General features: G+C 39.3%; 1 protein-coding gene across 1 annotated transcript; it reads left to right on the forward strand.

Annotated features, from left to right (window-relative positions):
• LOC146160738 (uncharacterized) lies at window positions 1-15,470 on the forward strand. The gene is made up of 19 exons (XM_083385001.1): window positions 1-54; window positions 785-836; window positions 1,818-1,988; window positions 3,590-3,772; window positions 4,243-4,413; window positions 4,947-5,311; window positions 5,808-6,114; window positions 6,562-6,736; window positions 7,242-7,399; window positions 7,646-7,799; window positions 8,332-8,446; window positions 8,858-9,032; window positions 9,798-9,967; window positions 10,462-10,645; window positions 11,538-11,685; window positions 13,030-13,160; window positions 13,625-13,682; window positions 14,086-14,310; window positions 15,329-15,470. The coding sequence occupies exons 1-19, from the start codon at window positions 1-3 to the stop codon at window positions 15,468-15,470; spliced, it is 3,138 nt and encodes a 1,045-aa protein (XP_083241127.1).
• Window positions 15,471-16,103: the final 633 nt, after the last annotated feature.

Below are 16,103 nucleotides of genomic sequence, written 5' to 3' on the forward strand. Positions count from 1 at the left end.
ATGACCCCGAGGTCGAGAAGCAGTCACAGGCGAATGAAAGCGTCCCTGGAGAAAGTGTCCAACTAACGGTCGCCGTTCAAGTCGTGACAAGCCATTTATGAACTCTTTTCTGTGCTGCGCTAGTCACTTTATAAACAAGGCCAGTCTGTACGAGACGACCGTTTCCGCTAAGCGCATATCACCTTTGTTTGGATAGCAATAAATGTTGTTGTTCAGTATTACTTCGGGTCACTGTGCCGAATATCACCTTGTGCGATAAAACGGCAACATGGTAACACTATGACGAATTTTCTCAGACTTTCTTGTCTCTAGTAAATTGAATGAACACACCGCTAGTTGTGCAGCACGGTGTGATTTGTTTGCAGAAGCGCCCCCAAGAAAAGTTCATGCTGCTGCCAATGTTTCAGGCTTAGCTACGAACCGGCAAAATTTGTTCGGCGAAATTAACGGGTCCATTTCCCCATCGTAGGCACCTGCTTGTCGGCTGCGCTGTTTGGCAAAGGCAAAAAAAACAACCGCGAGAGCATTGCGTTGCAAAATCGGGCCGAACAACTGGTAATGGTGTCCCGGAAGTTGGGCTTTACACGTCGCAGAACGTTGTATGGTGATAAATAGTAAAAGAAACCGCATTGATCCTATAGGATTTACGCAATTCGAATAAAAATGAAGCGTATTGTTGAAAATTGTCATTTTTTACAGAAGTTTTTATTTTGCCTGAACTACAACTCTTATACACAAACTTAGCTTATTTTTGTTTTGTTGACACGGTGTCTTTTTCTTACAGAGTTTGTACTGGAATGTGCTCAACTGCATCAAACATGACGTGAACTGTGAAGGTGAGCGATGCGGACCTTATAACAATTTAGTCATTTAAAACGTTACATCAAATCCAATACAGAAGTATAGGCAGTATATTTAGAACATTTCTATTAGTTCTTTGTTCGTTTTCGTATGGCTTTGATTCTAAATCTAAATACTATATGGCTTGGAAATTAATTTCTAAATCTAACTGCAATCTCCAGCCATTATGCTCCAATGGTCATTTAAAGAACTTTTTAAATATTTGAGGTAACTTGTGTATTGTCTGTGTAAAGAGATTAAATGAGCTTTGCATTTGGATCTTTTTTATGTAAATATTAATTTCATTATTTTTTTCTTCAACAAAACGGTTTGGTTTTGCATTTTTGTTAATGATAAATTAGAACAATTTTATTTTTTAAGTCTGTTTATTCCACCTATTTTAAAGGCTGTATTGAGACATACGTTCAACATAAATACTCAACACAGTATTATCTTGTGGGTCAAACAAGTCGTTACAACCGCCTAAGTTTATTTTCTTTTCGGCAACGTTGAAAAAAAAATGATAAAGTTTTAAGGATAGCGCAAACTGTAGCACAGCGGTTAGCGCGTACGCTAGCTCGCTTGCTAAACAAAACGAATCCATTGCACCACACACCATGCTCCAAACGAGACTGATGCCCTCGTGCTCTCACACGGTTTGCTACTACACAAACAAAGGAATGTCCTTTAGGGCAACACAGAACGGTAAAACAATCAGTGATTAGGAGTCGAAACTCAAAAGGCGTAACAAAAGAAACGAAAGACGAAAAGCGCAGTGAAGCAAAGCAACGCAACGCAAAGTAAAGTAAAGCAAATTAAACAAATAATAATTTACACAACATTACTACAACCTCCAACCATTATGCTCCAAAAATAAAGTTTCATTTAACACTCCAACTTAAAGTGTCACGTTATAACCATGCGATAGCAACGAGTAGAGAAGATTCCTTAACGTCAGTTATTGCTTGTTGCGTCAGACGAGAGCACTTGGGAAGCATGGGAGTCCTGGGGCAACTGTTCAGCCACTTGCGGCGCGGGAGAGCAAGTCCGGTGGCGCGAGTGCGAGCAGGCGAGATATTGGGCGCCCAGGTGTCCCGGGGTCTACCAGGAAACACGCAAGTGCGAGATGGACGGACTGCGGTGTATTGGTAAGTCGCTGAAATATTGCTGGTAATAATTGTTTTATCAAATTATAATCCACTTTACGCACTTTTAGTCGTTCAAAAAAACTTTCGCGTTAATCGGGTAAATCATTTCTCAAACAAAAAGGCTAAGTGTAAATACAGTTTTAATTTTTCTGAAGGACTTGATACCATCGGGCCCGCGGCATCATCGTTTTGAATGTTCGTAGGAACTAGGAAGGTCGGGCTGTTAATGCTCGAAAAAAACACTTAAAAACACCACAACAAATGCTTGAAAATACTACTTGTTGTACGCGAGCAACAATTTTTTAAAAGTTTGCAAAAAGCACTCAAAACTAATATTGTTGCTGCTGCAGTAAGTTATACTATCCCCTTTATTTAAATAAATATAAAGATTTCAGTAAATGCTTTTTGTTTAACAAAGTGGTACGCCGCTAAGTTCAAAGACGCTATCGGTGGTATTCTGCCAATAAGTTTTGTGAACACCTGCACCAAAATTATCGTAAGTGGAATTCGTAAACTCACGTTTGTACCGAACATGCTGGTGCAACATCTTAACCGATGTTTAAACCTCGCGGAAGGTGGATCACACTCTTTTGACGGTTGCTGCTAGAATAACTGATGCACACCAGCTAGTATAAGCATTCACGTTCCTGCGGTCGGCATTTGCCGGCACAAATGAGCCGCCGTTCGTCAACAAAAGGCCGACGTTTTAATCTCGACCACCCGAGCTTCGCGACCGCACGCGTCACGTACAAGCGTCGCTTTGCCCGAACTGCAGCGCGCATAAAAAGCACCCGAGAAAGGAGGAATTCGTTCGGAATGACAAGTTTATTCATTTTTATCCCAAAAATAACGTATGACTTTTGGTCTCCGTTCTTTGTTGTATGAAATTCAACCGTTTACATTTATTTTTCATGTAACTGAAAACTGAAAAACAATCCATTTGGCGTTTCATTTCATAACAGTAAAAATAAAGCGTTTAATCACCATTACTGCTGTACAAAATTTAACTGTTTCTATTTATTTTACATCTAAGTGAAAACTCCAATCCATATGGAGTCTCATTTCATAATAGTAAAAACAAGGTAGCCGATAAGTTTGAACCGGTAGCAAATGTCAGGGCAGAGCGTCGCATAGTTTGCGCACCCCTGCTTTACTGGGTGTAGCAGTTCTTTGATTGATCTCACTTTAAGCTTCCTCGACACGAAGGCTTGCCGACTTCTGAGCGTTTTAGCCGGTGACGCGCACCCTTGTCGTAAGTGAGCAATCCGCGGAACTTTGCGGTAATCCTAAAATAGCAGTGGAATGACTGTGGGCATTCCTGCTGATCCGTGGCAAAGCCTTCTCCTGAAACAACCACCTACTATTTGAAACTATATCTGTTTTGTGGTTTTCTTGTTTTTTTATTTCGAAAAAAGTTTTTCTTTTATTTGTCAAATCAACTAAGGTTAAATTACTAACATGGATTTATAAAAAAATAATCCATTTGCCGATAGAAGTTTTTCTAACATCGTGTAAACGTGTCGAATAAATTCAGCCACTTCTTATGTAAGGCATTTTTTCTGATGTATATAGCCCCTATTCAGCTTTCACCTTTGCCTTAGAACAACCCGAGGCCAAGCCGGACGAGTGGGGCCCGTGGAACCCATGGAGCCAGTGTGACGTCACTTGCGGCAGAACGGGCGTGGTGACGAGGACCCGGGTTTGCCTCCCCTACGACGCCCCGTGGTACTGCGTGGGGGAAAAGTCCCAGAGTCGCGGCTGTACACAGATTCCACCATGCCCCGGTAAATTAAAAGTTTAGAAACAACTCCACCCTTTAAATTTTTTTTCATTGAAATCCACACACTTACTTTTGTGGTACATTTTGCCGGTTCAAATGTCACACGATGATTGCCGTTGCCAAAACGTTAAAAGTCTATAAATTAAAAAAAATATATAACGCCATATTAACGCACGTCGTACATGTTTTTTTTGAAAGTTCACTATCAAACTTAATTGTTGGCGTATTTGTTTGAAATAAAAGCTGAGTTTTAGGTGGCACTGTTGCCATATTTTATTTATATTTTTTTGACAAGCTTTTGTGCAATGTGTTTTATTTGTCACCTTAAATTGATATAAAACGATGGCAAGAAATCTTGTCAGTGCCACCTAAATCTCAGTTTTCGATTCAGACAAATTCGCTAATCAAACGAGTTTAATAGGGCTAACTTTAATATAGTGAAACAAGTTAATATAGCAAAAATGTCTCGTATAGTGAACGGCGCCTGGCAGTTCTGGACGATTTGGAGCCCGTGCCTTGTGAAGACTTGCGGAAGTGGGGTGAGAAAGCGCACAAGGGCCTGCTCGCACCCTGTTGGCCTTGGCAAGAAGTGCGTCGGCGCTTCGTCCGAATACGTAGCCTGTCGCAGCATTACACCGTGCAAAGGTCAATTGATGCCTCGAATGCTTACATCTGGATCAGACAGAGCCTCTTAAAGGCTTTTTTCCTTAGTTATACGACAATTTGGTTCCTCATTCTCATTTTCGCCCTTTAATTAACGAACAATAATTATTAGAAGTAAAGGTATACAGCGTCTGACAATTCAAAGTGTAAAATATTTTAAATGTTACTACCTTGATAATTAATTTTCGTTTTTTTCGGCTCGTCCAATGCTTACACGACCCAGGTGACCATTGACAGCCAACAGAGTCCTTACCTTCAACATGGTTTTTTAACTTCATTTTATTTCGATATGCATAATCAATTTTTGCCAAAAATGTAAAGCCTTCTTTTCCTAGGAGTCAATAAAATCCACCCGAAAGTTATATCTGTATTCAAAATGCTAGTTACAATCGCAGTGTTGCAGGCTAACAAACTTTGAAACTACTGAATCCATAACCGATAACCAGTACATAGTTTATACCTTTCTACCTCAAACAAACCACTAATACGGTCTTTTATTTATGTTCTTACCGCAGAAGACCACTTCACCACCATCAACCACTTCTCCGAGCACAGCTCACTGCTTTTCAGGGAGCAACCTCCCTCCTCCTTCCTCCATGTCTTCCTTCGCTCCCGGCCACTCTTGGCCGCCGGAACCGTTTTCCGCTACGTGGGGAACCCCCGGGGCTTCGCGGCGCAAAGCAAGTCACCCACCAACGTTCGTGTGGCAAAGGGTCCGACCAGACCAAAAATGGCGGCGGGCGCGACGAGCAAAACGAAAACTGCCGAAAAGCACAAATCCGAGTTTATCCGCATCTCATTGGCCGAAAGTGGTCACGTGATGGTCCACGCTTCCATTAACGGCTCGGACGAAGTCGTCATGGAAGTCGGCCAAACCCTGGTGAGATATTCAATTCAAGTTACCCGCAACCATGTCCCTGTGATTTACTTGCGGATGTTGTTCTCTTGAAATGTATTTAATGAAAATTCCACATGCTTTAAACGTCATTATTTGTTGGTATACATATTGCTTCACCTATTATTAAATGATACCACTCTCTAAACAAAAATCCTGGTTCCGCCCTTATGCAAAGTCAGTTGAGTTTAGGTATTTTTAAATTGTCAAAATGAAATGTTTTGAGGAATCTATAGTTATAACGCGGCTGTTTAAGAACGCGTGAGGTTTGACTTCAGAAAATTGACATGCTTTCGATCCCGCTTTAGTTAACATAAACGGCCCCAAACACTGCGAGTGCTTAGAACCAGGACCATTTTTTGCACTTTATGCGGCTTCATTGTGTCAACCTGCGATTTAGGTGACACGACCGATAAGATAGTAAAAATAGAGTTTTATCAGTGTAAAAATAGGTTTAAATTAAAAAAAACAACTTTGGCAGGTTGGCCACTGGAACAACATCCGCGTCACGGTGGTGAGTGACGTGCTGCTTGTGCGACTCAACGACGGGCAGAACATGGGTTCGGCCCTCCACGCCACCGCAGGGGACGCCCCGGGCACCAAACCGACCGGTGCCGCTCCGGCCAAATCGTCCTGGTGGACCGGCTTGTGGGGTTACGTAGACGAAATGAGCAAATTGAGCGGTGACTCAATCGGGAACCTGATCAAGGGCAACCGGGCCGTTCTGGCTTCGTTTAAGGGCTTTGTGGGCCTGGGCAAGGTCGCGAAGGGAGACGTGAGCTTTAGGGGTGAGGCGTTTCTGTTGTATTGTAACAGTGTTGGGTATACAGTTTACAACAGCAATGGGAACGAGTCACAAGAGTGTAAGCGAGTTATCCAAACTCCATTCGACAAATAGTTTTTTTGTTTTATTAATTAAAAAAACATTTCTAATTTTACTCTGTATAAATGCTATTAAGTTTTAAGTAAAATTCCTTTTAGATAAAAATATTAAAAAAAAAACTCGCGATTCCTGGCGAAATTTTTCGCAACGTAATACGACTCAACATAAAATCCCAGTTCTTGCGCCGAACCTGAGAATTCCGTTTACCTCTTTAGATTTAAGACTTTATACGGCCGGCAACAATACACCACGTGAAACAGTTTAATCGCTTTGGCAAATACGACAGAATGCTGCACTACCGTCCATTTTTAAATTGCATTCAACACTGCCGCAATGTTTACACTCCGAAAAGGTTACGTGTCGGAGCTGCAAGTCAACTTCAAACGCTTCGGTTTGGACAAGAAGAAACCCAACGAGTTGAAGACACTGTGGGACCCGATACAAAGTCGTGGGGTTGCGCGCGTCCCCACCAAGGACATGCACGGACACGAGGAAGTGAAGTTGCGATATTTCGACTCTCATCAGCGGTAAGTTACGTTTTCTTGTTGATATTGCGTTAACTATTACTGAGAGAAATTTAACGGCAGATAGCTTTACACAACAGTTCAATTTCGGTTTTGTGGTTTCAATTTGGAATCGCTGGTATCACAGACCAGTAATCGTTTGCATCCAAGACATGCGTCTCTCGTTACAGGACGCTTTGTTACCAAGTCGGAATTTAAAAACTCAATAACCTGAAACCTATATTTTACACTAGAAAAAGTTATCAACCAAAAAAATTACGCAAATTCGATATAACCTTTACTTTAGTACATCGAAAGCCATCACAGAATAACTGAATCAGGCTCAGGGAAGCGAGTCGCGAAACAACCATACGTCAATGCTTGCTAGATCACAGTTGTTGAAGACACATGTGTGTTTATCTGTCATATCCTTTAGTTCATATGTTTTCCTGTGAGTTTAAGACACGTTCCCAATGATAATTACTTTGTCAGCAATCGATGGCCAACAATAAATTCTTCCCCTATGCAGAGTCCATCTACCGTTCACAATGAAGTGGTGGAATTTTGAGCGGGTTTCTCGTCTGAGAGATTACCATAACACAAGTGACATCAAACCCTATGACGTAGCAACCTTAGAGATTACGTTTAAACCGACTCGAGCTGACGGGATTTTAGTATGGAATAGAGGTGTTACTATTGATGTTAATTGATTAAATTCTGTGTAAATTAGAAATAATTTTTTTGAAGATTTAAGTTATTAACTTTAATGAAACTTAATGACAATGGTTCGAAGATGATATGTTTGTCTTTTCTCGGTGATGGGATGTGATACTAAAAAAACAAAATGAAACGGACAATACAATTCCAATACATGTATTGTACCTTGAGGTTTGAAATTTTCGAACTGCCAATAAATTCCAATAACTTTACCAGCTAAGCACGACCTTTCCAGCCACATGAAGCTTACCGTGGAGGACGGGACAAGGATAAAGTTCACCTTGGCCCAAGGAGGTCAGATTAAAACTCTGGACAGCGACGATAATGTCAAGCTCCGGCACTGGAACAAATTGACTCTGCAAATGTTAAGGTACTTTTAAAGTTTTCCAAAAAAGCAGTTAATGTTGTGTTATTCACCAGTGTTGTAATGACGTAAGTCAGCGACTTGACAAATGACTTTACTTGACTTAAGTCTTTTGGGCAGAATGACTTGGGTTAAAATGAAGTGTTTTCCTTTAGAAAAAAACATAAGGAAAAATATAGTTTTTTGTATTTTTTAGTTTAGTTATTGTTTCGTACGATTTTAATTCCAATTGTTAAATGTTTCTTTTTATGACAAGGGCGTGACTTGAAATTGAATTACTCAAATTATGACTTGACCTGGACTTAACTTGGGCAACTGATGACTTGGACTGTGACTTGACTTGTTATTTATTTTAAAAGACTTGACTTTGACTCAAGTTGTTTTACAAATGACTTGACTGGGACTTAAGTCGTTTTAAAATGGCTTATTTACAACACTACGATTCACACTTATATCTCTTATGCGACACGAGGTTTTGAATTAACCTGGATGACAGTGATGAGGCGAGATACCTGATATATGTGCAATTGATTTACAGGGAAGGAATGGTTCGGATGAAGGTAAACGACGGCGAAGTGGTGCAACTGTACATTCCTCCTGTTACCAGGGAAACCTTGCCCGGCGACATCCTCCTAGTAGGGGGCGCAGAAAAGGTATAGCTCGGCACTCGCGGTCATTATGGCTTAATTCGAGACAAGGTGTTGTGCACCTTTTGTGTTGAGCTGTAGTTTCAGGGCGAACGACGAGATGACACTATCACAAGTCTTTGGTTTTGTTTTACCATGCCTAACCTTTTTTATGATTCCTATCTAGTAAATTATTCGGGGAGTGCTAAATTGACTTTAACTTGAAACTATGCCCATCTGTCTACTATAAATATCATAACCTAAAATTAAAGCAAACTACGTTCCGACTAAAAGTTTGTATTTGTTTACGCTGCTGTGTCAATGAATAGACACCAAATATTTCTCTCTGTTTATCATAAATCCACGAATCTATGCAAATAACGTCATCTTTCGTTTGTGCTAACCGTGGCTGGCAAAACTCTAACTCACTTGACGCAGAACATTTTTGAGTCGCCGGACATGAAAGCGCCAAAAGGCCCAACAGCGCGCCACAACGACGGCTTCCACGGCTACATCTTCAGCTTAAAGCAGAGCTCTGCTGAACAAATGCACGACCACAACTTGCACCTCAACTTGCACGGGATGCCGCCGTCGGATTTGTTCAACGATCCAGGTGTGATTTGATTTACGTTTTTGCATCGGTTAAACCTAGGTATTCATATCTTTTTTTACACTTTACTAAATAATGACAAAATTCACTAGTTATCTTATATTTGCTTCTGAAAAGCTAAGCAGCAGTTCATTGCCTACATCAATTCACTTCAACCACAGAGCTAACTTCAACAGCTTTGTCAATTAGTTATACTTTAAAACGGGGCTGCGGAGTCCGTTAAAAATAACCCGAGTCCGACTCCTGCCAAAGAAATAAACCCAAGTCCGACTCCCGAGTCCGACCCTGACTGTACAGCCTGTATTTCGCCAATTTACTAAGTAAACACTGTGGATATTCAGCAATCCACCTATTTTGGGTGTAGAGTGGTAATTCGTTCACTCACAATACATAGTTGGAAAATATTCCACCATATGCTATTCAAACTTTACCATTTACAGTTGGCGGCCACATCAGTTTTGAAATTTGCTAGTGCGCATGCGCATGTCGGACTCAGGACTCGGGTAGTTTTATGTGGTCTTACTCGAGTCCCGATTCCGAATACAACAAAAAAACGACTCCTCGAATTTGGCGGGGTCATGACTAGATCCGTCCCTGGAAATAGTGTTTCTGATACAACCGAACATGTAGAAACTCGTCCTTGTTTTCGCTTAGCCTATGTATTTTAAGGAAAATAAGCCGCGGGCCGGATTAAATTGCTTGGCTGACCGTATGTTGCCCAGGTCCGCGTAAGAAACAAATAAGTTTTTTTGCTGTTGTTGGTTGTAGTTTACTGGAAACACTGGTATTTTAAACCGGTCAAAGAAAGTGGGGATGTCGAACCGGAAGCGGAAAGCGGGGCCACAATCCAGGTAAAGAGGGAACTCGTTTGCCCCCTCCCTGTACCCCCTGACGTCACCAGCATGCCCAACGTCACCTGGTACAAAGACGCCGTTCCTGTAAGTCTCCCAAATAATTCGAGGCCAACTTTAATTAACATTGCGGACAAAAACGTCTCAAAAAATGTTCGTTTGAGTCCATGATAATTTATACTTAATAAGTAAAGATTTCAGCATTTTCATAGATTTTCACTTCAGTTTGTTTGTGACAACTGTGTTGTAGTTATCCGATATATTCAGCCTATTCAGTGTTTAGTTTTTTATAGCTTGAAACTAACAGCCTTGGTTATCTGGCTAAGTATCCCCATTTTGTGAAGTAGTCGAGTTAATATATATTATCGGAAATTTTGCGTTTTTGAAAATATGTATTGTAATTAGTTTTTCTAAAGTTTATAAAAATGAATTAATAAATTTGCCTCTATAATGCACGTTATTACTCGTCATCACGAATAGCAGACATTTGGTGGCTAATGAAAGTGCGATCTAAATTTATTACCCCAAAATAACTTAACAGAAGATTACCATTCGCCTAATTAATTGTTATTTGTTAATAGATTAAAAAGAGTTCTCTCTTTGGCTTAAAAACGGAAGTTAGTGCTGCTCTAGTACAATTCCGTCTCAGTTTACTGCCGACCAGCGACGGGTCTAAGAAGCAATCCGGAGTATATTCGTGTCTCGTCGAAGACGAATACACGCATTGGCTACTGGCAAATCACGTGGTAGAAGTCATCAACCAGGGTAAGTGTATCAGTCCGGGTAGCTCTAAAACCAGTTTCAAAATTCGTAATTATAATGAAACTAAAACAGTTCTCTATTCTTGTTTCCTAGATGGCCTGCTTCAAAATGATCTCGACTTTTGATATTTATAATGTCCTAAAACTAAATGGGATGATAGCTTCAACGATTACCCACTCAACCGGCATTATAGCAAACGTTTGGCATTTGTGTACAGTTTTATCCGGGGCAAGAGTTATGTTATTTTTTAGGGAGGCAACACAGCTTAAGGCATGCAAATTATTGCACCGTCTTATAACTTAAATTACCTATACCTTTATAGATTTTTCGCATTGCCAATCTAATAGAAGTTGTTTATTCGAAGTTCTAAACTGCCGACAGCCACTATGCCTTAAGCATCAATGAACTGCGTTTAGATTTATTCCTAGTATATTTACGTATATTCACCTATTGTATTTAATGGTAGCAGAAACAATGTAGCCTGTTTTTTTAAACGTGGAAGACACGTGTTGTAGTACAGGGGTTACCCAACCGCCGCTCGTCACAAAGTTTTACGCGGCTTTTATTAAGTTTGACAGCGTAATGGCATTTCTTGAGACGTCCTGCAGCGTGAATAAAATTCTTTTAAATCTACCCCAATATGGTTAGTATACAACATCTAATAAATCTAGCTGAGCAAAGGTATTTGTGTAAGTGTGAAAGAAACGGCAAAATTCATTTCCGCCCATATGTAAGGCACAGCTCTTTTGTTAACCAAGTAAAAAAAATATATTTTGTTAAATTCTTTAAGTGTGGTGGGTTTTTGCGTATCTCCAAACCAAGCTTTTTGAACGTCGTGAACTGCCTTGGAAGTTTTTTCAACTACACTCAAATGCGGCAATTGCACCTTTTTCAGATATGTTTGAAGTTGGCATGATGGCAGGCGTTGTGAACTACATCAGCACCAAGGCTGGAGTATCAAAGATGACTGCCATATATATCGCCCTCGGTTCGGTAGCGGGTGTTTGCCTCTTTGTCATGTCTATTTGCAGCGCAATAAACTGGTAAGTTTGTGGCCTACGTTGCCTATTCATGCGAACCGTCTTTAAATTATATCCGGTGTCGCGTTGTTTTTGTTTTGTTCGTAAATATTGCTGGATGGCCGATGCTTGACACTTTAATCCGACACCGACCCCGGATCTTTTGAACAAAAAGTATCGAGCTCCGATCCAATACCATTGAAGTTTTTGCTATGCTCAAAAATTTTTTCCAGTTAATTACGTTAATATTTGCTTGTTGCTGCATTAGATAGCAATCCAACTTCAAAATACCTATATTAATTTGATATCGGATCCAATCCCACTGCAATATCGGAAGAGTACCGATACTACCACTTGGCATTGGGTATCGACTCTCAGATATTATCGGACATTCCTACTGGTGGCAAAATACAATAAACCTTATTATTTGTCAATTATTTTGATATATTTAATAAAAAGAAAATGTGTGAAAACTGGTCACACCGTGTTGATTTTGGAAAAAAGTCTTTATTTAAATATTTTCTGGCTATTGTCATGTAACATGGTAATTGTGGGCTTTAAAATGGAGATGACAAATGCAACTTATTTCATTATAGTTCGATTTACCTAGGGTGTCTAATTACGATTTTTCGGAAACGTTTTTTTTTCAATTTAAAATAACTAATGCTATAAATTATTCTAGGGTTTAGTACATTATTATAAAATGTAAAATTTGTGGATTTCAGGTACAATTACAAAATGGCGAAATCGAAGAAAAACAAAAGAAAAAAACATAAGAACAAAGAATATCAAAAGTTATTAAAGAATACACAAGACGAAAACACTACAGGCCATCATAGTTTACGGTAGATTTAAAATATAAATTGCTTAAAAAATATATTTATGGCATCTCAACTGTGTTCTAATTTTTTTATATATAAGTCTGACATTTGGATATTTGCTTGAGGTACATTTGTTCAAGCTTATTTTAAATTGTAATCAACGAAATATTTTCATATGTTGGCCCTGTTTGTTCAAAACTATTACGATGGTGATTTATTAACGACTTGTGAAATGTATAAGATCAACATGTATTCGTTATGTTTTGTTTTATCCTTGACATGAAAAAGCTCATTAAATAGACTCAAATGGTAAGCAGATTTTCACCGCTACATTTGAGATAGTGGCATTATGTAAGTTGAAGTCCTAAAAAAAACGTTTAAAAAATATACATAACGGAAGTTTTAAAAAATATTAAAGGATTTATCTCTATCAATTTCAACAGGTGATTGATTTAACAAGGTGTCGGTTTAAACTAAAAATAAAATATATAGAAATATCAGAGGATCGTTTTCTTTACTTTTCAAGTAACAAAAAAATTCCGTCGAGGGATAGAGACGAAGAAAAGGACAAGTATTCGTCCAGTAAGAAACACAAGCACGGAGAACGTAAATCGTACGAAGCAAGACTTAATGGAGACAAGCACAGGCACAGGCAGCACCGCGTCCACGGACACCGCAGTAGGTTGGTATGGGTAGGCAATTCATTTTACAATTGTGATTTATTTTCATCGAGCGTAGGGTAAACACAGATTACCAGCAACCTTGGGACATTTTTTGCTTCGTTGTCTAACAAATGCCAGAAACAGCTAGAAAATTAAAACAATGCCAAACGCACCTATAGCAGTTTTGCGTCAACATTCTTTGGGAAACCGGATAAATAAAAAAAGTGTATGTTACGAACTCTTTATAGTAGTCGTAAAAAACACTTTGTGTTCTTTCGCATTCTTACAGTCCCAGTAAATAATAAAAAATCTCTGCTCTTTTGGTAAATCGACCGCTCCTTGACATCATTTGTTTAAATTTAAGCCATCGTGTCCAATCATTATGTTCCATACCGTCAAAGGCTACGTGCTTTCACTTTTAGTTAAACAGAACAGTGCACAAGTAGTAGAAAATAAAATTGATTGTGTACTGGTTGCCAGCAAGGCCTTCTCAATGTTTCCTTCGTGACCCCCTCGTAAACTCCCCATATCCCCCAAGGTAAGCTCTATACAAAGTTTTAACACCCTTTCTTATGCTATCCCAAATAATATATTGCGAATTCCGTTCTAGGTGGCTTCCAAAAACATTGTTGGTTCAGTTTAAAATTGGACAAAATGTGAATTTATTAGAGCGAAACACCCTATACTCAGTTGGTAGAGCTACGATCCCCGTATGGCCGGAGGTCGTGAGTTCGAACCTTACTGCAGGCTCGACTGATTCGGTTAGTCTGTGATGGTTTCCGGTGCACTATGATACGTAAGCCGTTATCTTTTTTCAAAAGCGACTTTGGAAGGGCTAGATCACAGTTGTTGTACACGCGTGTGTGTCAGTTTTGATTTTGTACTGCGTCTCTTTCCAAACATGCGTAAATACAATGCCTTATTTGCACTTGTGGCGATAGCCACAAACGGGCAGCTGAAGAAGCACCGTTGCTCGAGACAAACGTCACAGCAGAGGAGGCAATGCCGTCAAACGAACTTTCCCCGCGGCGGATGTCGAGTGTGGTTCCTGGCCAGAGAAGAAGATCGAACCCGTTTAGCAGAAGTGTTTCTCATAAAAAGAGCGGCACTGGCAGCGGGTCCGGAACATCGCGAAGTAGAGACATGAAGTTGGCTCCTAGGGAGAGGTAAGTTTGTTGGTTGAATTGGTGTGGCTTGACTTCAATACGTCTCTTAGAGTTCATTTTACAAAAAATTGACAATGTTTTACAAAAAAAAATGATGCTTAATGAAACAATTTGTTTTTGAATTTTAACTAATAGTGTCGTAGTAGTGTCAATAGACATAGAGTAGCAGAATTGAAAAAGAGCAGTGTTGACTCGATATAGTCTTTTGGGCAAATGACTTAACTTGACTAAGTCTTTTAGACAAATGACTTGGGTTGGAATAAGTGTTTTCATTAGGCAATTTTTCGTAAAATTGGGTTATTTATCCTAATTTTTGAACATAAAACAATTTGATGGCCCTCTTGTGCCTTTTTGGTATTTTTTAGTTAAGGTATTGCTCATATTCGGACGAGTTTACCCAATTTTAATAGCTTAACGTTTAATTTCTATGACAAGGACTTGACTTGAAATTGACTTGCTTTAATCATGACTTCACTTGGACAGTTATATTACAAATGACTTAACTGAGACTTAATTCATTTCGAAATGACTTGTTTACAACACTTAACAGAAGTATAAATACCACCTTTGAATGTTCTGAACAAATTTATTAATTTTAACATCTTGTTAAACACATTCTTCCTACTTGTGACGTTGGTTTTTCCTTCTACAGATCTTGATTTATTCCACTGTTTTAAACAACTACATTATGGAGTTAGCTGCACAAGCGTGGCATAGCTCATTAAAACCATTCTATCGAAGAGAAAGCTGAGTGCAGCTAAATGCATTATACACACAGACACATGCCTGTAATCTATTAGGCGTTAGCAGCCGCAAGTCCAACAAGACCGGGTGTTTTCAACCCCTTTCTCGGTCCGTCAATATATCAGTTAATTAGATCAATATATCAGTAAAAATTAGAAACAAAAAAACTTTCTTTAAGCCTTCGTTTGGCCTTTGCAGACCTGACCATTTGAGGTTATTTTTAGCAAATATAGGTGCAACGCAGTTTTGTTGTACAAAAGGAATGCTTGTTCAGGTCTTCGCAACCTGGCCCGAGTAGCGGCTTCATGGCGCGCTTATTGGGACTCCACCACTCATCCGACGAATCCTTTCTCTCATGTGGTTCATCAGACGAACCAGACGAAGTGGACTTGTACGAAGATCGATTGTTCGCATGAATGTAGGATAGGTGATAAAAGTTTGGCCATTGCAAATGCCAAAGGTCGTAAAATGTATTTTCCCTTTCGACATAGTTTTATACTTGTCGTGTTTAATAAATTTGCTTTTTATGAATAAAAAACGTCCACAAGGTTTGTTGACTTTCGCGGTTATTTCACTTTATTTAAGAATCGATTTTTCATGTTTTAATATTGCTCATTTTATATTTAAGTAGCACAGCAGTCATTCTTCGACCATGCGATCTTTTTATCTAGTTGGCAAACTTTTTTATTTTTGGTAGACCGTAAAAAACCCGATTTATAAGTACCTTGATAATGCGTAAAAGCAAAGACTATTCACTGAAAAGGCTTGCAAAATACTTAAACAGACGATTTTCAAGTGACTTTTGCTTTAACACAGTCTCTCTATCTTTCTGAGTGCTTTTTAAGCCTACGACAGATGGAGCAATATACAAACATTTATAAGAGATTGCCATCTTCAAAGGTATAAATTTAAATCTCAACTTATTGATGTTACTGCTCTGTTTCACTTCCTGGTTATTACCGTCGCTATATTATATGTGAAACCAAACTCGCGAAATGTGTTTATTTTGAAAATAGGGACGCAAGCACCAAATGACAATATTTGGCGAG

The sequence above is a fragment of the Ascidiella aspersa genome, chromosome 3 (assembly GCF_963924565.1).
Source record: "Ascidiella aspersa chromosome 3, kaAscAspe10.2, whole genome shotgun sequence".
NCBI classification, from domain to species: domain Eukaryota; kingdom Metazoa; phylum Chordata; class Ascidiacea; order Phlebobranchia; family Ascidiidae; genus Ascidiella; species Ascidiella aspersa.

Coding starts and splice junctions, on each gene's coding strand:
- LOC146160738 (XM_083385001.1), top strand. CDS start 1: ATGACCCCGAGGTCGAGAAGCAGTCACAGGCGAATGAAAGCGTCCCTG. Junction 11,686..13,029: donor ATTTGCAGCGCAATAAACTG/GTAAGTTTGTGG, acceptor AATTCCGTCGAG/GGATAGAGACGAAGAAAAGG. Junction 14,311..15,328: donor AAGTTGGCTCCTAGGGAGAG/GTAAGTTTGTTG, acceptor ATGCTTGTTCAG/GTCTTCGCAACCTGGCCCGA.